Source organism: Euprymna scolopes, chromosome 6, assembly GCF_053919585.1.
Source record: "Euprymna scolopes isolate OS-2025 chromosome 6, ASM5391958v1, whole genome shotgun sequence".
In the NCBI taxonomy this organism is placed as follows: domain Eukaryota; kingdom Metazoa; phylum Mollusca; class Cephalopoda; order Sepiida; family Sepiolidae; genus Euprymna; species Euprymna scolopes.
The window spans coordinates 137,425,501-137,448,248 of record NC_136487.1 but is presented as its reverse complement, the minus strand read 5'-3'; the positions used below and the strand labels follow the sequence as shown (position 1 = coordinate 137,448,248).

The 22,748-nt window shown below is 32.6% G+C and overlaps 1 protein-coding gene across 4 annotated transcripts in view; it reads left to right on the top strand.

Annotated features, from left to right (window-relative positions):
- The window catches only part of LOC145277982 (TBC1 domain family member 20-like), a 129,461-nt gene extending 108,319 nt beyond the window's left edge, over nucleotides 1–21,142 (top strand). For 2 of the 4 annotated variants that reach the window (XR_013868269.1, XR_013868270.1), the window contains exons 7-10: nucleotides 1,040–1,181; nucleotides 11,466–11,671; nucleotides 11,807–12,074; nucleotides 20,992–21,142. Coding sequence is in view for 2 of the 4 variants with exons in the window: in XM_080130122.1 (XP_079986248.1) it covers nucleotides 1,040–1,181; nucleotides 11,466–11,671; nucleotides 11,807–11,978 (520 nt within the window). In the remaining 2 variants the exon portion in view is untranslated. Of the gene's footprint in view, nucleotides 1–1,039; nucleotides 1,182–11,465; nucleotides 11,672–11,806; nucleotides 12,703–20,991 lie in introns of those variants that run through there. The other 2 variants (XM_080130122.1, XM_080130123.1) reach the window with 2 other exon arrangements.
- Nucleotides 21,143–22,748: the final 1,606 nt, after the last annotated feature.

The window sequence follows — 22,748 nt, the reverse complement described above, 5'->3', positions numbered from 1 at the left end:
TGGTGTAAACTTGGTAATCTAAAAATTACATAAGACTATTTTGAGCTATTAGGTTTATTTTTTTGAGTTTTTTTAAAAATGGAAGTGAAACTGGAGAATCGCCAACCTTTCTCATGGACAATTATTCTATTAATATTCATGTAAACATGCCTACTGTTGACGTTTCTGAATTTCTGAGATGAGGATTATTTTCACGTCTCGGTCCATATAACCTCTAACCTTCTTCAGGTGTATCTTGTCAAACTTGGGAATGTTTCTGCCGAAATCTGGGAATTTGGACAGAATTTCGAGCGGAACCCTTTATTTACTTCACGGGGGGAGTGTGCTCTTTGTTCCGTCAGCCATGACTGAATAGATGTCCTAAGTAATTCGCAAATGTATTTTTCGGTCGCTTACACTAAGGATTGAACCTTTAACCTTCAGGAGAATATCACTTTTACAATTGATTTTTCCCAGTACTCTAACCACTGCGCCACAGGTCCTTGCGGACAATTCTAGTACGAATTTTAGGAGCCTTAAACCTATTTTTATTTCTAGTTGTAAATATCACCATTTATTACTAATCATTACTATATATTAATGTATATCTATCGCTATACTTATTACTTGTATATATTATCTATTGTTTATAATTACTGGTTCCCAAATAGTATTAAATTCTATACTAGGTCTACTTAGCATATGTGCTGCTGCTTTTTTTTTTAGTAGTCTTGTTCTCCAGTTTCTCTCTATGATTTTTACTTTGTCCCATAATGATAGATGGCGACAAATTTATCGTTCCACCCTGTATTGTTTACTTGTTTACTATTCTAAACTCCTAGTTATATAGGCAGACATAGTACTGTTTGAAAGCAAATTTAAAGTTTGCAGTGAGTATAGCTTTTCTGAAGCGATGTTATTTACAATTTTCACAACCTTTCAAAATAACCAAGAAGTGAAAGTCTTTTTTTTTTTCTTTTTTCTTTTTTTTTTTTTACATCACCATGCCTACCGCATCCCATATTACGACACGCTCAACATCATTGGTTTTGTCTTTCAGGTCTGATGTCGGTACAATGTTCTGTCTCAGCTGGTTAATCACATGGTACGGACACGTTCTCAATGAATATCGTCACATTGTCAGATTATACGACTTTTTCATTGCTTGTCACCCGCTTATGCCAATTTACTTGGCAGCTGCAGTAAGTATTTTTTATTTCTGTCCAGAATTGCCCATATTAAAAAAATATAAAAATCTGTATGATGTACATACTTTTGATGAAATGAAAATATCATATTCCAAAAATCACATAAATTGATCAAGTAGTTTTATTTAAAAAAAAATCGTTTTTAAGTGATTAATTGGAATGCATAGGCATTAGAATAAAAATCTTGCCTGTTTGACTTATTGTTAATTATCTCCCTTGTTTCTTGAAATTATTTACAAGATAACACAAGACAGTTGCTTTTCTCTTTCATGAATTTTTTTTTCTTGGCTAGAAATAAAATTACTTGATCGATTTAGGCGATTTTGGAATATATATTTATTATGTCATGGGTACACGGATTTTTTTTGTTTTCTTTATTTTTATTTTGGACCAGAATTTCCTTATATCTATAAGTGAGAATGTGTCAGTGAGGACAACTCTCAACCTATATACTCAACAAATTTTTGATCTACAGACTTGAAATTTGGTATATAGGGTATTCAAACATGTGGACAACATTTTACTCTGTTTCATCTAGAAAAAAAAAAAGAACTGCTAAGGGGTCAAAATTGAAAAATTGGTACTGGGGTCATTGGATTTTTGTTTGTCAACTTTCATGACTGCACATACGTGAATCATTCACATGACAGCTTCCTTATGTTAAAAATAAGTGCGTTTGAAAACACTTTAAAGATCATGGCAGGCTGGCCTAATGGTTATTATACTTGACTCACTGTCTTTAGATTTTGGTTTTGATTTCGGCTTAAGTTTTTTTGGGTTTTTTTTCTTACAAGAAGTGAACTGTTAAGAAAAACAATACGTACATGTACATTTCTCAGTTTTTGTTTTATTTTTTACTTAAGAAATGTAACATTACGTTTTGTACTGGGTTACACGGGGTACATCTGCCAGTCTACTATAAAATATAAAACATAGTTTAAAGTCAATCTAAAACTTGTTTGCTACATGAAAAACAGATTATTGCGACCGTTGGTTTCCGCAAATTTTTATATATTGATATGCTGGTTTATACCTTTTTTCCTTTGTATCAATTTTCATGTCCAGTGATTAAACAACTAATAATTTTTAAGTTAACTTGCTGTTTGACCTAAATTTGACACCCAGAAAATTGGATGCAATTTTGGAAAAGTATTCATCTTAAAAATGAAATTCCTCACTAAGAAAGCAAGCCACTTGAGATCATACAAAAGTTACGTCTACTTCAGTTGATAAATCTCCTGGTTAGTAAATTTTTATGTCCAGTTGATCATTAAGTTTGTCTCAGCATGGCCTGTATGCAAACTATTTGTTCTGATTGCAAGCTTGTCATTTCAAACCTCTCAAAATAAAATTTTAAAAATTGTTACTTGTTCTAAAACTCGGAATTGTAATTTTGTTTGAAAAAAAAAAAAAAAAAAAGAAAAAAGTTTGTTACAACAATGGCTAAGACCACATGATTGACCATCTTTATTGAAACTGAGCACAGAATTTGGATGGACAGAAAATCATGACCTGTGTTGCATTGAATGTGCACAAACATTTTGTAACAGCAAAACTAAAAAAGCAATTATTTTTTTTTTTTATCCTTCAAAACTGATCATCATTACAGTAGTGATAGCAGCTGCAACAGCGCTGACCATTACAGCCGTATGATTCCTTACAGCAGCTTTTACACAGCTTTGCATAGATTCACTACAACTAACTTACTGTGGATCCTGTTAACCACACTTGCAGCAGCAGTTTCAGATCCCACCTGCAGCAGTTCTGTTCCTACAACTCAACACTATTAACATCTACAGCAACAATGTCTTTTTTTATTATTACATTTTTCACCCCAAACAAGGCAGATTGCCGCTTTGATATAGGGGGCTACTATCAGAGACATAAGCTACAGGGGTACTATGTGGGGAGTTGGGCAGCAAGATGTCGGTTCATGTTATACTTGAACTTCTGCATGTCAGTATAGTTGGGGAAGCAGGAACCTGGAAGGGAATTCTAAAGTCTAGCGGTTCTGAGGAAGAAACTACTGGAGTAGAAGGCGCTCTTACTTCTAGGGATCTCTACTGTGAAGAGGTGTGATTTAGCTGTTTGTCTAGGATATTTATGACGAGGAGGCGGTACAAGTGCTTGCAGTTCGTCAGAGCATTTATTTATATATAATATGTATATAGTAGAACCCCAGGATACAGTGGCCTTAGGATACAGTTTTTGCAGGTTACTATGTGGAATATATTTTTCTGGCCCCTACGGTGTTTGCCCCAACTTAGTGTTATTTATATTATTTGATTATATATATATATATATATGTGTATTATATACTGTAGTGTATTTTGTTACTACTTTTTAATGCTGTATCCCGGGGTTCTATTATAGATTTTAATTTTTTTTTTTTTCTTTTTTTTTTTTTTTGTGTGTGTATTAATATTTATATTAAAACCCTTTTTTTCCATTTATTTAAAAAGAAAATACAAGTTTGTTATATATGGATCGTGGAATTGCATTCATCTGCAAAAGATCTAGCTAATTTGCATATTCTTTTAAACATTCATTTTAATTAATTCCCTATTAGTTTTTTGGTTTTCTTATGGGGTGATCATCTTTTTGTTAACTTTTACGCATAATTATACCATGCAGATATTGTACATGATTTATACTTGCGTAATATTTGTGTAAAAAGGTTGTAAACACAAACCCTTTTCTATAAATATTTGTATGCATATATATATATATATATATATATATATATAATTTGTTTAAAAAAAAATTTGACTACCAAACTCCTGTCAGTTTTTGGTCTACAGACATGAAACTTAATATATAGGGTATTCAAACTACTGTGAAACTTTATATTTGGGCCAGGGAAAATTGGTGAAAATTTAAAAAAATGGAATTTGCTAGGTGAAGGTTAAATGATGGAATTACAAATATGCATGAATAATGTCATAGTTATTGGTTCCTGTTTTAATTTTTAGTTTTGCAGCAAACATGTCTTCATAGCTCAGGCATTGCCATCAAAGGAAAAAGTAAATCACAAGCTAAACATTTTGATTTCGATTTTTGGTGGTGGTGCAAGAGTCTTTTCTTTTTCTTTTTTTTTTTTTAATTATCATAGTTAGGCATATTTTACAACTGGGCAATGCCGGAGGTGGCCTGTTAGTATGTATGTGTGTGTGTGTGTGTGTATATATATATATATATATATATATATATATTTTACAATAGAAAAATGCGAGCGTGAAAAGTAATCTGGTTAAGCTTAAACATGGAAAAGTAAAGGACTAGTTGTTAAAACTAGAAAAGAACAAGACAAGATATTCTGGTAAAAAATATGATAAATTTATAACTTAAAATATTGCAGCATTAATTTTTTAAAAAATCTAATTTAACATTAAATAATCAATTCTTAATGCTGTAATAGTTTAAGTTATAAATCTATATAATTTTAAAACTCAAATGATCTTGTAACGGGTGTTTTAACCCAACGTCTGGCTTACAACTTCCGGTTGCGCATGCGTACATAAACAAACCCATAAGTGTAAACAAATAAACACAAATTGCTCGACCGGTTTCGTTCGAACAACGGACATCCTTAGAAAAGCGAATATCTTAAATATATTGGATAAAAAACTTCAAAATATAGGAAGCAAACGCAAAACATGATTACAAATAATACGTATAATCATCAACCTGTTTCATATATACAATATATATATTATACTAAATAATCAACACGACAATAAAACGTATTTTTACTGTGTATGTTTTCAGTGTCCTAAATTTTTTTTTTTTTTTTTTTTTTTTTTCACGTTAAAATTGTCCAGATAAACAATTGGTAATACTTTCTGCTATTTTTATTTTATTTTATTTTATTTTATTTATTTATTTTTTTTTTTTTTACATCGTTCATTTTCGTATTACATTTTTAATGCAATTTTTTTACAAATAAATCTTTAACCCGTTGACAACAATAAGAGCATTTTACAACAGCGATTTACCCACTGCCGTCCTCTTTTGTAATTTATTCTCCATTTTTTTTTTTTATACACCTTTCTTAAAAACATTTATACATTTTCTTGTACACTACCAACACAAAACCCCGAAAAAAATTTTTTTTTTTTTTTAATTGCGTTACAAATAAATATACAACGCGATAATAAAACATTGTTTTATGGTGTACGTTTTCAGCATCCCAATTGTTTTTTTTTTGTTTTTCGCGTTTAAATTAAAAGATATATCAAAATTTGAATTTAACTTTAAGTATTATGGTATCTGTTCAGTGCACATTTACTTGAGTATAGCAAACCACTTATAGTTCAATGGCTGTAAGTTTTTTTTTTTGTTTTTTTTTTCAAAAATAAACAATTATAAACAGAACGACTCATAGAAATCTATATATTCTTTTTTCATTTTAATATGCTTTTATAGAGATGTTTCTGTTTTATGTCACAAAAAACTATTTTCTTTACATCACAAGTGTCACACTCGTACATTAATTCCATAGCTAATATTACATACTGACCCAATGGGTCACGGGTAGTCTAGTTTATTATATTTTCTACTAGAATTTCTTTTCCAGTTTAACAACTAGTCCTTTACTTTTCCATGCTTAAGCTTAACCATAAGCATATTACTTTTCATGCTCGGATTTTTCTATTGTAATCCATGATTTTTTCCAGGCTTCTGATAAATTCACTTGTTCTTTGTTTAATTTCAGTTTTATTTTTTGCCCGCATAAATACATATGTAATAACCATGTACAGCATTCGTCTGCTTTCAATAAAATACCCCCAATTATCTCCCTTCCATTCTGTTTCACTTCTCATTTCTCTTTTCTCGACAGCAGTGAATTAGTAGCAACAGTAGTCGCTGAAGTGACATGGTTGCTATGAAAAAAAAAAATGTCACTCACCTTACATTTTTTTTACAATTTGGAACACCAGAAAATTTATCATAACTTTGGTTTTACTGAACGAAAATTGAAAAAAAAATTTTTCACAATATAGCTGAGAAGGTGATCTATAAACTGTAATAATTGTTTGAAATTTGGTTGAAAAATGAGTGAGCAGTAAAGCTTTAAAATCAGTTCTAAATGATTAAAACTGCTACGTTACCATATATTCAGAAACTACCGCATTTGAATGAGATATATATATGGGTTGTTCCAAAAATAATGCATCCTATTTTTAATTTTAAAAAAATAAATAAAAGTTGAAGAGCTATGAATACGGGAGTGGTACCAGAATTTGTTTCTACATAGTCACCACTATTCTCAAGGCACTTTTGCCAGCAATGAAGTGGTGACTGGGCGCTTGGAGCATGCTTTGTCGCTTGCATCTGTTACCACTCTGAAATCGACAAACCCATCTTCTAACTATGCCGACATCAACTACTTCATAAAGGTTCAACAGGCACTGGCAAATGTTGATTGGTTCAATTTTTTTCTGCATACAGGAATTCATTGATGCATTTGTTGCTTTTTTTAGGCTCACACCGTCAATATCTGCAACAAAGGGATAACACTTTCAGGTCATAAATGCATAAGTTCACTCATCATAGTAATGTAATTTGCAATCCTCTGACCCATTTGGTCAGAATTAAAAAAATGGAAGACTTTTGGAATGTCCCTTACACACACATGCACACATGCACAGTCATCTTAAACAAAGCACATTGCTACTGACACATGAGGGGTTACGGTAAATTACGGACCATCTCTACAGGAACAACACTCTAAGTAAGGAGTTGAGCAGTGAGAATGTTAATACACATGAGGAAATGGGGAGGGAATTCCAGCCTAGCAGTTGAAGGGGAGAAACTGTTAGAGTAAGCTATTCAGCATCAAGAGACATCTACAATGAAGCTAATGTGATATTGGTGCTTATCAGGTTGGTCGAGGGTATTCACATCAAGGAAGAAGTGGGCGCCAGTCCTATGATTTCGTGGCCACACATTCCATTTAAGTATTTGTAAAACAAAGTACAGGGATGCAATATTGCGGCTGAAGATTGGTTGACAGTGGGACATATTAGATTGGAGACTTTCTACGATAGAGAGAGATTAGTGATTTATCCACTGGTCCATTTGTGGCAACAATATTCTATGCATGAGCGAGTGGTGGCTTTGTAGAGATATAGGATACTTTCAAGTGTGATAAGTTTACTAGATTGGTAGAGGGAGCCTCTTGTTTGCAACAGTTTTGGCAATGTCCTCTTTATTTGTTTCAATTCATGTTACCTGTGAATATTAAACCAAGGAGTTTGTTAGACTCTCCGGAAAAGTGCTTTCAACCATGGCAATCAGTGTTTGGTAAGGTTTCTTATTAAAGGAAAGGCGCTTTGTCTTAGTAGCATTAAATGTCACCATTCATTTGTCTCAACTCAACTACAGACAGGAGGTCATTTTTTAAAGTTTCAAATATTTCCTATGATATAGGTACATTCGATTTTCTACATGTCTGGTATAGTGTAGTGTCTTCAAATATATCTAATTGGGCACAATTTATATAGGGAAGTTGTTTATGAATAGCAGGAACAATAAAGGCTCAAGGATCAACCCCAGGGGCGCACATGCTTTTATAATGTCCTGCTTGGATGTATCGCCATCGAGGACAACCTGGATTTTTTCTCTTCTAAGAAGGCTCTAATTATATTATCTGTCCAGTAATACCATACAATTCAAATATCAAGGGCTACTGCCCTAGTTTCCTTCAGTAATGCATGGTATATTTCTACAACGTAACACTATCATCATCATCTACAGCAGCTGTAGACATTTTTTTCTAATAAAAACACTCTTCTCTTTATTGTATACTGTTTCACCTGAGACTTTTTTTTCTCAAGTCCACAAAATCAAGTCTACACCATTTTTTTTTTTCTTTTAATGACCTTTTCCCTGTTGATTACTGAAAAATGCTGTTCCTGTGCAGTTCTAGGCGGTCCATCATTCCAGGCTTTGCTTTTTCTCTGTGAGAAAAGATTAGTCTCAAGCTAATCACCTGGGATGCCCCTACCAGAGAATGCAGACCGCGTTGTCTACATTCTTTTTACAGGTCAATGCTCCTCCTTGAGAGTGCTGACTTTTCCATCCCATTTTCTGACCGTTACCGCATTTTTCATTGTGGGAGAGAAATGGGTTTTCTTTATTGTACACTAATGCTCAATAGCATTGATTCTTTTTTCATGAATAAGATGATTATTGTTGGCATTCATTTCTTATATATCTTTCTAGTTAGAATTCTTTCTAGAAAAAAGATTGGATACTTACAGTAGGAACCATGCGAAGATTGTCAACATCTAAAAGTGAAAATGTTTCTGAAACAAACTTGGTTTGAACTTGGCACACCTAGGGTGACAGTCTGTGTCATTAACCACATCACCTCCCCGTTAATGATGTCTCCTTTTTGTTGCTGTCATGTTTGGTAATCTTTTCTTGTTAGCAGTAGTTGTGGCACATTACACGAGTCATCGTCACTTGTACTGATGTTCTCACTGCATATGTGCAACCACGTGTTCCTCCTCGCTCGACAACAATCTTGACCCTTAATGCTGTTTCCATTGTCTCATTATCTTTCATTTTCTGCTCTGGCTGTGTCCTCATCTATTTTACTTTGGAGGCAGGCATGGATTCATAAGTATAATAAGACTTGTTATATAATGGGGTACTAACATGACGTATACGTTATATATACACTGAATGGACATACTGCATATGTATGTGATGAACGGTTCATCTGAATGTGCATACAAGTCACTAAATGTTTATGGTGGTTCTTCACTAATTGAACCCTAGCGTATCGTGTTGCAGTCAAGGTGTGTGTTTTTAACATTTTCTTAGTGTATAATTAACTCTTTTCTTTAACCCTTTTAATTCTGCCATGACTGTTAATTCTCTTTAAGTGATCATGTGTGTGTTGGCATATAACACAAATACATAAACGTGGCATATCTGGTTCTGCTGCTACTTTTTGGGAGGGTTCTTCAATCATCTTGAGGGAGTTGATTCTCTTGACAAGAAGACGCATGTGATTAACTCAAGACCATGGGTTGATTTTTTTTATTGTTATTTATTCACTTCCAGACATTACGTCTAGCAGAGCAGCAATCAACGATTGAATGGCTAGTTCCTATACGTCCTACGTCTGAGAAGCTCCTCCCTCCTCTCTTTGAGAGGAGACCCCTTTTTATTATTATTTTTTTTTATTTATTTTTTTTTTTTATTACATTTTCACCCCAAACAAGGCACATTGCCACTTTGGTGTAGGGGGCTACTATCAGGGGCAGCAACTACTGGGGGACTATGTTGGGATTTGGGCAGCAAGATGTCAGTTCACATTGCACTTGAACTTCTGCATGTCAGTACAGTTAGGGAAGCAGGAACCTGGAATGGAATTCCAGAGTCTAGCGGTTCTGGGGAAGAAACTACTGGAGTAGAAAGAGCTTTTACATCTAGGGATCTCTACTGTGTGGGGGTGGGATTTAGCTGCCTGTCGGGTTTGTCGAGGGTGTTTACGTCGTGGGGGCACAAGTGGCTGTAGTTCGTCAGAGCATTCACCATTAAAATACTTGTAGAACAGGCAGAGAGGTGCAACGTTTCGTTGATGGGACAGAGGCTGAAGCTTAGATGCCAGTTCAGGGCCTATCAGATTGGCAACTCTTTTTTGAACCTTGACTAGGAGCAAGAGACTAGCAGATGCACCAGCCCAAATGTGACAACAATACTCCATACATGGACGAATGGTGGCCTTATAGAGTTACAGGATACTTTCAGGTGTCAGTAGTTTTCTAGCACAGAAGAGAGAGCCTACCTTTTTCGCAGCGGCCCTGGCAATGTTTTCAATATAATTGTTCCAACTCATGTTTCCTGTGAACGTTAGGCAGTTTGAAAGATGTACTCTCAGACAGGGAGTCACTGGCCATTGCTATTGGTGGCAGAGAAGGTTTCTTGTAATTATTGAAGGAAACCAGTTTAGTCTTGGCAGCATTTAATGTGACCATCCATTTATATCCCCATTCCACTACAGATTGGAGGTCATCCTCTAGTGTTTTTGCCATTTCTTTAGATATGTGTTCATTTGTTTTCCTGTCATGCCTGTTATAGAGTGTAGTGTCATCAGCATATATACCCATCTCAGAGGCACTGTTGACATCCTTAATCCAACTTCTCTATTTTTCCAGCTAACCTGATCACGTGACAACCATGTCCTTCTGGGTAAGCTCTCATGCACTCTTTCGGTGCGACTTATCCAATTTATAGGTTTGACAAGTTCATCATACATCTCTAAACAATAAATGACTTCGAATATAAACTATTTTAACAATATCACTGGATAGATAGATAAATTGATAGACAAATAGATAGATCAACACAAATAAATAACAAATATTTTGCATTGTCAACTACATAAAACACTGAAGATAAACAAAACTCTAACACATTCCATATATGTCGGTTGGGCTCTGTGTGTAAGTGTGACGCCATCATGGGAAACGACGTAAGCGTTAGGATCCACATGTACGTCTTTAATTGAGATTGTGTTCATCAGGTGATGTCAGCTCATCTCGATCTGCTCTGAACTACAACCTGCATTCAATTATCCCAAACTCAAAACTCTCTTCAACTGTCACAAAGTCAAGAATGTCTGTAAACTGTCACAAAATTTACTGCCACTTTTAAAACTGTCCGTAAACTTACTCTAAATATATAAACCTGTATGCCGGATCTTCTGTCCTAGTCACCTGCCACACTGTAAAATTTATTCTTTTTATCTATAAGAGAGAAAAACTATTTTTAAGATCGGATTTATTTTTATTTTTGATACTTATCGGATGAATTTCTGTACAAAACATATCTAAGAATACTGCCAGACATATAAATTATCTTTGTGTGAAATTTGCAAAAGATAGGCTCAGCCGTTTCGGAACCTATGAGGAATTCACACACACATACACACAAAGTGACTTTTCAGCTGCCTTTGTGTTCCTTCGTGAACAACATTCCTCTCCATTGTCTTTCTACTAAGCTCATTTCCTATGATCTTTGTTTCGCTGATCAACTTATTTCCTTTTTTTTTTTTACTCTTTCCGCTCCCTCCCTTTCCCTCTTTCTCTCCCTTTTTTAATTGATCCTTTTCTTCCTCACATTTGGCGAGGGGTAGAGACATAGTATCACACACACACACAATATCTCAAATATCTCAAGGAAATTTAAATTTTTAACTTTGAAAATGCAATTGCTGTGAACTTATGAATATTTTTTTCTTTTCTCCTCACTTCATTTCAGATTGTTCTTCACCGAGAAAAGGAGATTCTTTGCTGCCAGTGTGAGATGGCCAATGTCCATCAACTTCTGTCTCGTATCCCTGATGACCTCCCCTTTGAGCAACTCATCAGCAAAGCTGGGGACCTTTTTCTGCAGTACCCCCCGACAGAACTGATCTGTGACAGTGCTGCCGCCAACGCCGCCGCTGTCCGGGATGCCACTCAAGCGTACGTTGGATTCTCTTGTCCCATCTGTCCTGCAACATTCAGCACCCACCACCCCTTCTCCCTAATTATACCCCCCCACAGACTTTTCCTCCAGTCAGGAAGACTTTACTCATGCATTGTTTGTTTGTCTTCCAGAGCCCTCAAGTTTGCCGCCGAGAAGAAAGCACGAGAAGCTTTGGCCATCCGAAGACAAAATAGGAAGATGGCTCTGAGAGTTACTGTGGTTGCGATAAGTGCCGTTCTTGCTGGCTATTTCTATTCGACTCTCGATGTCTCAGCTTGCTGGGAAGCCTGGTTTCATAGCTGATCGAGACTCGACAGAACTCACAATGGCAAACCTCACACGAAAGTTTTGTCTGTTTGTGTGGATGTGAGAAAACGGGTGTTTTTGTTTTGTGTTAGGGTAGGTTGATTTTCCAAATTTAAAAAAAAACTTTTTTCATCTTAAAATCAGCTTTGGACAAGTCGAGATAATCGGGGTTAATGAGATTTAAAAAAAGAAAAAACTGATACAAAATATTATATTCATAACTTTTACCATGATTAATGGAAACATAAATTGCAGTTTTCAACCAAAACACTTTTATTGATAGCAATTAATCTAATAAATCAATATCTGGTTCTAACTAGCCCAAATTTATTTTATTTTTATTATTTTTTTTTTTGTCCTTGTAAGAATATTTAGATGATAGCAATTTAGTTACTCTTAACAATCCTATCAAATTAAGAAACAAGTAGTGATATAACAAGCAGGAAGTCTAGTTAACAATGAGACGTGCCAATAAGAAAGACTAGTCATTCACACTTTGGTTCAATCTATGAGCTGAGGCAAATGTGTACTTGGGGGACGGCTTTTCTACTCCTTGTTCCAACAGAGGAGGGACATGCTGGAAGGTGGGGTTGGTAGTGGGGAGACTGCATTCATAATGTTTCAGCTTCCTTAATCTAAACTGCCTATTTCAACAAAAACAGGAGGTGGGGACTAATTATGCCTTTTTTTTTTTTTTTTTTTTTTTTTTTTTTTTTTTTAATATAAAGTGGTATTTTACTAAACGGAAACTTAAATTCTACAAGCATGTTCTTGGGTTTTTAGTGACTTTTATGCACAAAATGTTGATATGATTAATAAATATAATTAAAAAAATTTTTTTTTTTTTTTTTTTTTTTTTGTTATATATATATATATATATATATATATATATATATATATATTTGAAGAAATATTTCGGGTTCTTTTCAAGCAGTGTTCGTAGTAAAATCAATTTTGATTACGCAGTCATTCTATAGAAATTCTAGCAGACAAATCATGATCTTTCCAAATTATTTGAACATGGCACAATAACCTCTTTCTTCCATATTTATTATTACTTTGCTATGGTTATAACTTCCAAATAACAATTAGAAAATTGTAATTTTTTCTTTTTAATATTAGTTTCCTCAGATGCGAGTAAAAAGTTGTGAATAAAATATTTTGTATGAGTCTTTAGTACATCCGTTTTTTATTTTGAATACTGATTCTCATCTTCGTTGTTGTTCTCACGTTTTGACCAATGTAAACTCTGACCTTCTTCAGGTCGATCTTTTTGAATTTGTCAATGTTTATGTCAAACTTGGAAATCTATACAAAATAAAAAGAAAAATTCCCAGGTTTGAAAAGATGCACCCGAAGAAGGTCAGAAGTTTAATCAGCTGAAACTTCTTCTGTCTGTTGCCATTTCGCTTGTGCCACCCATTTAGATCAGGTTGTCATCAACTGATCATCTCCATGTCTTCAGTGGTATGTCACCACTTGACTTTGGCTCATTAGTATCAGAATTCTGGACCTTTTGGCTAGTTTTTTGTTTTTAACCATGCATTTTGTATTTTTTCTTCTGGAAAAATTTAATCTCATTTTTATTTCTCTGTTGATAACATGCGTTTTTTTGTTTTTTTTTTCCTTTAAACAAACTCATCCCAGGACTTATAAAATTAATTCTAACAGAACAGTTCGCACTACTTTATATCTCCTTGCAAAGATTAAAATAAAGATATCGTGCTACTGAACCTCATATCTATAATCCTTATTCCAATTTTGATCAAAATCCATTAGACGAGTTTGATTCTAGAAAATGTCTAAAATTTAAGTCCTAAGCATAAGGTCTTAAAAAGAAATTGAAATTCAAGGAATCTTGCTTAATTGATATCTAATGACTATGGATCAGATGGATTGAAAATCTGAAATATTCAAGATTTTTAATGGGTGTTGGCCTTTTGCTCAGAAACAAAGTGTAGTATCTGTTCTAATGCTGCAAGTGGTCAGTGAAGTAGCAATTTTTCTAGATTGAGGCAATTTGAATTTTTGTTCAAAAAGTGTCCGTTTTTGGAAACTGGATTTTCCTTATATTAAAAAATGACTTTGTGTCTAACTTTGCCCTTTTGGGGAGACAACTAAATAAGATCCTCTCCTCCCCGTGTCTTAAGTGACCTACCACCTGGCTTTGGGTCATCGGCATCGGACAGACTTTGGAGTGTTTCAGATAATTCACAGCAGGTGATAGAAATTCCATATAGGTTCCTGAGTTCTACACAAAGACTCAAGTTCATAAAGAACCACTTAAAGAAGGTCGGAGGTTACATTTGCTGAAATGTGAAAATAACTGAGGAGAATGCTAGTACGAAAACTACAAATTATCCTCATCTAAAAAAACTCTGAACCTTAATATTTACTTCATCATAGGCCAATTATTAAGACTTGTTGAAGCTTGCGGTCCCCAAGTCAGCCTACCCTAACATACTTGTGTGCATGTGTGCGTCAGTCTCTGGTTGTGTTCATCTCAAAGACATAAGTATTTTTTTTTTTTTTTTTTCGTATCTCACTTTGCAATCATCAGAATTTTTTTAATTGTTTTTTTTCTTTTTTTTTTTTCTTTTTTTTTTTATAATGTCTAACCTTTCATTCCTTGGCTGGCCACTGTCATCCATTGACCAACATTTTTCAAAAAAAAAAAAATTAAAAAAAATAAAGATTTGTTTGGGTCTCTGTGATAATGATAATGCTAAAGATAAAAACTATAAGTCTTGTTTAATACAAATAAATTAAAGAAAAAATAACCAATCAGACTCAACCAAATTTTATACATAATGCTTTTCTTTAAATCTTTCGTATTTTTTTTCACGTGTACTTTTTTTTTTTTTTTTTTTTGTTACAAGCAAGTACTGTTTTTTTCTCTGTATCATTCTTGTATATTTTTGTTGGTTAGTAAGGTCCGTGCTAAAAGTTGGCTACGGTGACTTCCGTCCAGCCAATATCTCTACTAACCGTGCTCTACTTTTTAAACCGGTGTCTCTTTACAAGAAGCAGGACTTAAAATCACCGTTACGTAGTTAATTTGATGGTCAGAAATAACATTCAGTGCAGCTTTATATAAATATTAGAATTTTACCCGTTCTGTGACGACTGAAATTAATTCCCTAATTAGAACAGTTTGGCATAACATTCAATTTTACTTATGGAAAATTAAAATAGAGAGATAATGCTACTAAACCTTGTGTCTAGAATACTTTATTTCAATTTTAAAATCCATTACATGATTTTGATTCTAGAAAATGTTTAAAATTTGAGGGTTAAGCTTAAAGGGTTTTAAGAAGAAATTGAAATTTAGAGAATTTTGCTTAATTTGTGAAAATCTGAAATATTTTATTGTTTACATGGGATATATTGTACCCTCTAAAACCGTTTTAAAGTACTCCAAAGCAACTGAAATTTGAAATATTAATGTCTAATATCTAAAATTTTACAAGAATTGGAGGGGTATCTAAATTTCCACATTACATCTCCTATCCTCTTCGTATAAAACTTAATATAGCAAACATTGCCTACTTTTATGCCTAGCAACTGTTTCAAAATTCATAAGTTAATTAGAATGAATCCAGTAAATAGAAATATCTGAACATATAGACATACCTAATTTAATAGAAATAGTTGGATGGGTTTCCATTCATAGTTAGAGAAGCACCAAAGAAGAGTTTTTTTCACGTCCTCTTTCTTTGTTACAAGGTTTGATGGAGAAAATCTTGAAAGGGTAGTGACTGTTAGGCAAGCAGCAGTTGGTTGGCTTTTGAAATAAGCACTCCATGTATGCCCGTCTCAGGCCATGGCTGTTCCAATCGCTGTATTTAATCACTCTCTTCCTTCATCAATAGTCCTACTTACGTAATAGATACATTTTCCCACATACACAGTAGATCATGTCACAAAGGACTTTTTTTTTTCTTGGCACATTTGAGACATATTTTGTCAGTTACCTTCTGTCTAGCAATGCACTCTTGACCCTCCATAACTTCCAACCTTCCATAAACCATTTATTCCAAGTCATTACATCACAAATTCCTAACAGAATTGATTTCTTGTCCAGAATTCCTCATATATTTAAAAAGTAAAGAAAAATCTGTTATCTATCTGTGATGAAACGAAGATATGATATAATCCAAAAATCACAAATCAACCAAGTAGATTTATTTATTTATTTTTTTTTTTGAAAATTCAAATTTTATGAGTATTTGACAAGTTATCTTGCCTGCCATTTTGAGCAAAAAATCTCAAACAAGGGAGATAGCTCAATTAAAAAAAATGTAGAGATTTATGTTGTAATGCCTACGGGTTCCCATTAATCACTTAAAATTATTTTCTTTATAAAAAAATAACTATTTGATCAATTCATGTGGCTTTTGGAATATTTTTGATCTGTCATGGATGCATACATGTTTTTCTGTATTTTTACTTTTAATATAGGGTGAATTCTGAACTAGAATCCAGATTTTTAATGTCTTTCTTTTACATTTACAGAGTCTGTTTTTCTCAGTTGTAAATTAATTCTACAACAAACCTTTTTTAAATGAAATGGCAATTAATGAAATTAACGGGTATTTTCACTTTGAAATCTTTCTGTAAGATATTTCAAGAATTATTAGTAATTCATTTTGAATAGCATTGAAGATCTTTTTTATGTAATATATATATAATTACATGCTATATTTATAAAGGGTGCTCAATGTTGGTGATTAGCTTAATGTAGATCTAAGGTTGTGGATAGTCATCAGTGAACTATTTGAGTTGATAAACTATAATTCATGTGTGACAATCATAATTTTTTTTAAATAGTAATTCAGGTAAGTTTATGTCCACAGGCTAAAACTCCAGTGATCCTTTTACTGTGTTTTATATGAAAATGCTCAATAATAAATAGAGCTGTTTATTAGGGTGTAAATATTTTTTTCTTTTAGGTGGAATGAGACAAAATTTAATTCTGAAATAGAACACTTGATTAATTCATATTAAGCAAAAACATTCAAACTGTTTATATGTTCCACCTAATGGAGCTACAATAAAAAAAAAAAATTGGTTGCCCAAAGGGTTCTATTTATGGCTCTGAAACATGTTTGTAAATGTGTAACTAAATAGTTGTATAAATAAAAAATTTATACCTAATTTACAGATATATGCTAAGAGTTATTTTAATGCAGCAGTTAATATGATCTATAATTAAAGTTATATCAATTAGAACTTCCATTGTTTTTTTGATTATGTAAAATTTGATATATTCAAAACATATTCAATGTAAATTGAAATGTTCAAATTCAGTTGTTGACGATGAAAATTCTTTGTGTATTGGAAATTTTATGAAAGTTATTTGATAGCAAATAAATTTTAAATCTTTGAAACGTATATAGAAAGTGCGTTCTAATATTTATTTCTGAAACTTTATTTGAATATTTCGGTTTTACCCAATTATATATATATATATATATATATATATATATATATGACAAGTCTATATTCCTAATTTCAAGATGGTGACCATCTTATCGTTTTTCTTTAAGTATATTGAAATGCACAATTCTTGACAGCACTTGTTTTGTAGTGCAGGATTATTCATGTAATTATGCCAATTTTTTAATTTATTCCGCCCTTAACTCATCAGAAGAAAAAAAACTTTAAAAGGAATATAGGCATGATTACAAAATCTGAAAATTAGAGTTGCAATTATTTTTCAATTTGTTGCGCTATCTACATTATATATATATATATATATATATATATATATATATATATATATATATATAATCACCCACATACAGTACTGTTTTGCTGTATCACAGCTCATCAGTGTGGCTAGATAGGTAACTACCTCAAACCAGGATTGAAACCCGACCTGTTAAGGCTTCTTCCCATTATGCTATACAGCTACTACTGTGCAGTTAGTGAATTAATGTTTTGACATCGTCCAAATGCCTAAGCTCGATTTGTTTACATAAAGAGTATCGCTTAATACGTTATTGGCAGTTTGTATATCACTTCCCGATATGCTCAACCTAAGATAAGGAGCATTATAGTAATCTACAAAAAAAAAATCTATATATATATATAAAGTTACATAAAACTTTATATCCGTTCAATAAGGAAGCGGAGAGGGGAAATTGAATTGCTCCTCTTAACAGTTTGCTTTACTTAGAGATTATATCTATCAGGTTCAGTTATTACTTGAAGCTCCTTTAGAGTTGAGCTTCATTTACCTATGTAACATAGCCCAGACGGCTATATGTAAATACCGAGCTGTGAGCGAAATGACATCACAATAAGGAAAAAGACTAAAAAGGAGAGAGAGTAGGTTAGAGAAGACGATCACGTAATGAGAAGTCACGTTTGGTGGGAGATAGAGGAAATAAATGTACAACGAAAAAAAAAAAATCTTGAAATTCTTTTCTATTCTTTGCTTCGCGGACGAGGCTACAACATGTTGGGTAATATTACACCTGTCTTGATATATTCAATAAGGAATTCATCCGCTTTCCCCACTCCTATTTCTCGGTAATATAGTTTCAGTCTATTTTCAAAACTGTTGTACGATTTTGTGGCATATTTACATTCTAAGGACTTTTAGCACAAATACAGACCCCCCACAATATTATTGTATCAGCTTTGGACAGGAGGCCAAGAAAATGTTTGGAATGTGGAACTCTCACTAGAATACAACAGGTATATCAGGTAAAATTTTAAGATTTTTTTTTTTTTTTTTTTTTTTTTTTTCCATTGCATTTTGAGCAATCTCATCTTTTAAAAAAAAAAAAGGGGGGGTGAAGGGTGACAACATAGTACAAACATAAAATTATCTCAGCAATGTAGATGACTGGCAGACTAATCCACTAATAATTAACAATGCTAATTAAATAACTGAATTTCTACATATTTATTATGTTATGAATTTTTTTAAATTTTTTTACTAACATTTAGAGCACTTTTAAATACATTCTTGAAAATTTATACATCTAAAAATTGAACTTGATAGGTTTTTATTTTCCTTTTTGTAATATTTTCCTTTTTTAATTACCCTTCTCCTCCAAACACCCAATTTAATTTTTTTTTTAATTTAGTGTTTGGGAGGAGGGGGTAGTTAAATCTTTGGATTGGATGTAGATTCAATGAACAAAGATTCTTTCTTAGAAGTGCACACCTGTGGAACTTTCTTCCGTTTGCCTGTTTCCCACCTGATTACAACTTGGATGTCTTCAAGTCCAACATAAACAAATTCCTGATGAATCGGCCACTTACGTAAGACATTTTATCAAATCTCCAATACTAACGATTACTATGATACTATCCCATTGATTACTGTACACGCAATAACCCTTATCCCTGAGTGGCTTCTGGGCCTTCATAAGTGGTGACCCCGATGTAAAAAATAAAATAAAATAATCCCCCCCCCCTTTTTTTCTTTTTTTTTTTTTTTTTGTTAATTTGTGTTTTAAGGATGAATTTCATTGAAATATTTCTGTCGATATTTAATAAGAGAAGGAATTTGTTTTTGTTATATTTAACTATTAATATTTTCTAATTAAAAATAAGAATTTTTCTACATAATTTCTTTTATTTTTTTCATTCCTCTTTTCTTCTCTTTCCCATTTTCGTTCTTTCTCCATTTCTCTTCTCGATGCTCAAAAAAATAAATAAATAAAAAATTTTTTTTTAAATCTGTATGCTGTATGTACCCGTGACAGAAAGATAATATCTTGCACCATAATTAAGTAAATTGATCATGTAATTTTATTTTTAAATTAAAATATAAAATTTTGTAGCCAAGGAACGGTGACACTGTTCAAACGCTATCTTAAACAAGGGAAATAACTGTAAATAATTCAAACTTGTGAGATTTTAGTAAGCCTTTGTTAACATGCGTTTAAAAATGAATTTATAAAAAATTACTTGATCAATTTTTTTGGTGTACAATATTTTCTTTCCATCATACAGCACACAGATTTTTTTTTTCTTTTTGTTTTTTTAACATAACGGAAATTTTAGACAAGGACTTCCTTTTTTTTTATATTGTTTCCTTTATTCCACCAACTTAATGATCATCAGAGAAGCACGTTTTTCTATGGAAAATTTTTTCTACTTTTGCTCCTATTTATATCCCTATATTTCTTTGGATGGTCATTTCTTTTTTATAATGGTGACACTTTGGTTGGCCCACTCTGATGGCGGAAAGATGTAGAATTGATTTTCGGGATTTGTACAAAATTAACTTTCTCCTTTCACATTTGTTTATCAAATTCTGTTAACCATATATATATTTCAACGTTATGAGGGGTTTATGAAGCATAAAAACGATTTTCTTTATCTTTAATATTTTCTTTTTCTCTTTCAAGTAGTCCTCTGCTCTTGATCCCAAAATGTAATGAAAAATTTTTCACTACATTTTATGACCAAGAGCAGAGGACTGCTTAAAATATAAAAATAACATAAAAACTCTTTTTTTTTTTTTTTTCTTTTTTTTTCTTTCTTTTTTTCCTTTTTTTCTTTTTTTTTTTATGCTTCATAACCTTGAAATTACTATTCTAGAAGCATACATGGATATCTGTGTGTGTAACATTAACCAAATTGTCTTTCATTCATTCATTTATTTATTTATTAATCAATTTTTCCTTTTCTCTTTTTTTTTTTTTTTTTTTTTTTTTTTAAATGATGTCAATTGTTTTATGGCCATTGACAGTTTTGTATTTTATTTGGATGACTGACTCATGCCTTCCTAACACATGCACACACGCACATATCTCTACACAAACAGATACATTTTACCTCCTTCGACATGAATGCATCTGTAATCTAAATTTCCAGCAAGAAATTCTTTTGTTTTTCTGCATCCAAAAATAGCAGAAAAGAAGACTGCTTTTTTTTTTTTTTTTTTTTTTTTTACTCGGACATTACTCTTGTTTTGAACAAGAACAGAAAAAAATAAATTATGAAAAAAGAAATCGATTTTCTCTTTATTTTATTTTAATTTCAGGTGATTATTTTAATATGTGGTGCTTGTACAGATCCAGACCAATGGCTTACAATATTGCCTCTGTAAAATCCGGCAAGAAGTTAGGACAGTCAATGACACAAAATGAAAACTGTTTAAGAAATAAAACTGAAAAATTTTAAATCAAAGAAAACTGTATGATGTATATGCTTGTGGCAAAACATATATTCCAAGAATCATGTAAATTGATCAAGTAGTTTTATTTTTAATAATTTCTTTTTAATTTTATAAACAAAAATTAATGGTAATTTGTGAACATTACAGCATAAATCTTGCTTTAAGTATTTTTATCGCCATTTTATTTATTTTTTTATTTTTTATTTTAGATTGTTTTCAAAGTGGCAGACAAGGTGGACGTTTTTATGTTGCTCATCAAATTTGCTTTTCTTATTTAAAAATAGAACTATTTGATCAATTTACATGATTTTAATATTTTTGTTTCATCACAGGTAGTGATCTCCTACTTTATTTTTTTAATATCGAGAGAATTCTGAATAAGAACCAAAATGTCGACATATACTTGAAAGAAACTTAGAACTGCCCCCACCCTCTTCTTTTCAATTTTACCTGAAATATCTACATTATAGTCTCTTCAAATTTAATGTATGAATACCTGAGTAATAAAACATTAACAACTTTTGCATCTTAACCATGTGATACACGTGTAGACCATCATGTGGCCACTACCATCACAAAAGTGTGCAAATTCACAAACTGTACTCTCACCTTGGTTGCTACATGTTTTTCCCTTATATATGCGTTTTTTGCATGATCCCTTGTGATCGAGGGAATGCCGCCTGCAAATAAGTACTTTCATACCATGAAAAGATCAGTTAAGACGAAGGATATTTATTTGACTTTATCTTTGTTCCAAATTACACTGGTCAACAAATTTTTATTTTTTTTCTTTGGCAGACCATCTAGGAGTGTTTTCTGGGGTTTTGAAGGTCGCTGATTACGAATATAACATTGGTTTTGCCAGATTGGCTCTAGTTTAGAAGATAGTGATAGCCCCCAAATAAGCCTAAACTGCTAAAATTCTCCCTGAAATACTTCAATATAGAAGCAGTAAATAATAATTTTCTGATATTATTGAATCATTATAATTATGTATGTATTGAAGTATTTCAAGGAGAATTTTTATATAATTATTTATATAGGGAGAATTTTTATATAATTATATACTGTAATTACTTAATAACGTGTTCCATAAATATAGTTGCAGTATAAATTAAACAGTAATTAAGAATTTTCTTTTTAATTCCACAGTTGAAAATGAGTTTCAGAGAGAAAATGAGTTCTTCTAGAAAATGTTGCAGATATGAACCGGATGTCTTTTGTTACATCTGTGGACAGTATATGATGGCACAACAAAAGAGGAATATTACAGACTTTGTCAAGAGGGCGTACAAAGCATACTTCGATATGATACTTGGTGACCAAGACAAGTCTTGGGCCCTACATATGGTGTGCAAAACCTGTGTAGAAAGTCTCCGCGGTTGGACCAACGGTAAGCTGAAGTTGAAGTTTGCTGTACCAATGGTGTGGAGAGAGCCCAACAATCATTTTGATGACTGCTACTTCTGTCTCAATGACATGACGGGGTTTAACAAGCACAAGAAAGAAAATTGGCAGTATCCGAGCCTGGATTCTGCTATCCGTCCTGTTGCGCACTCTGAGGATCTACCTGTGCCTGTTTTCACCAGTTTGCCTGAAATCGATGAAACCGAAGAGATTCC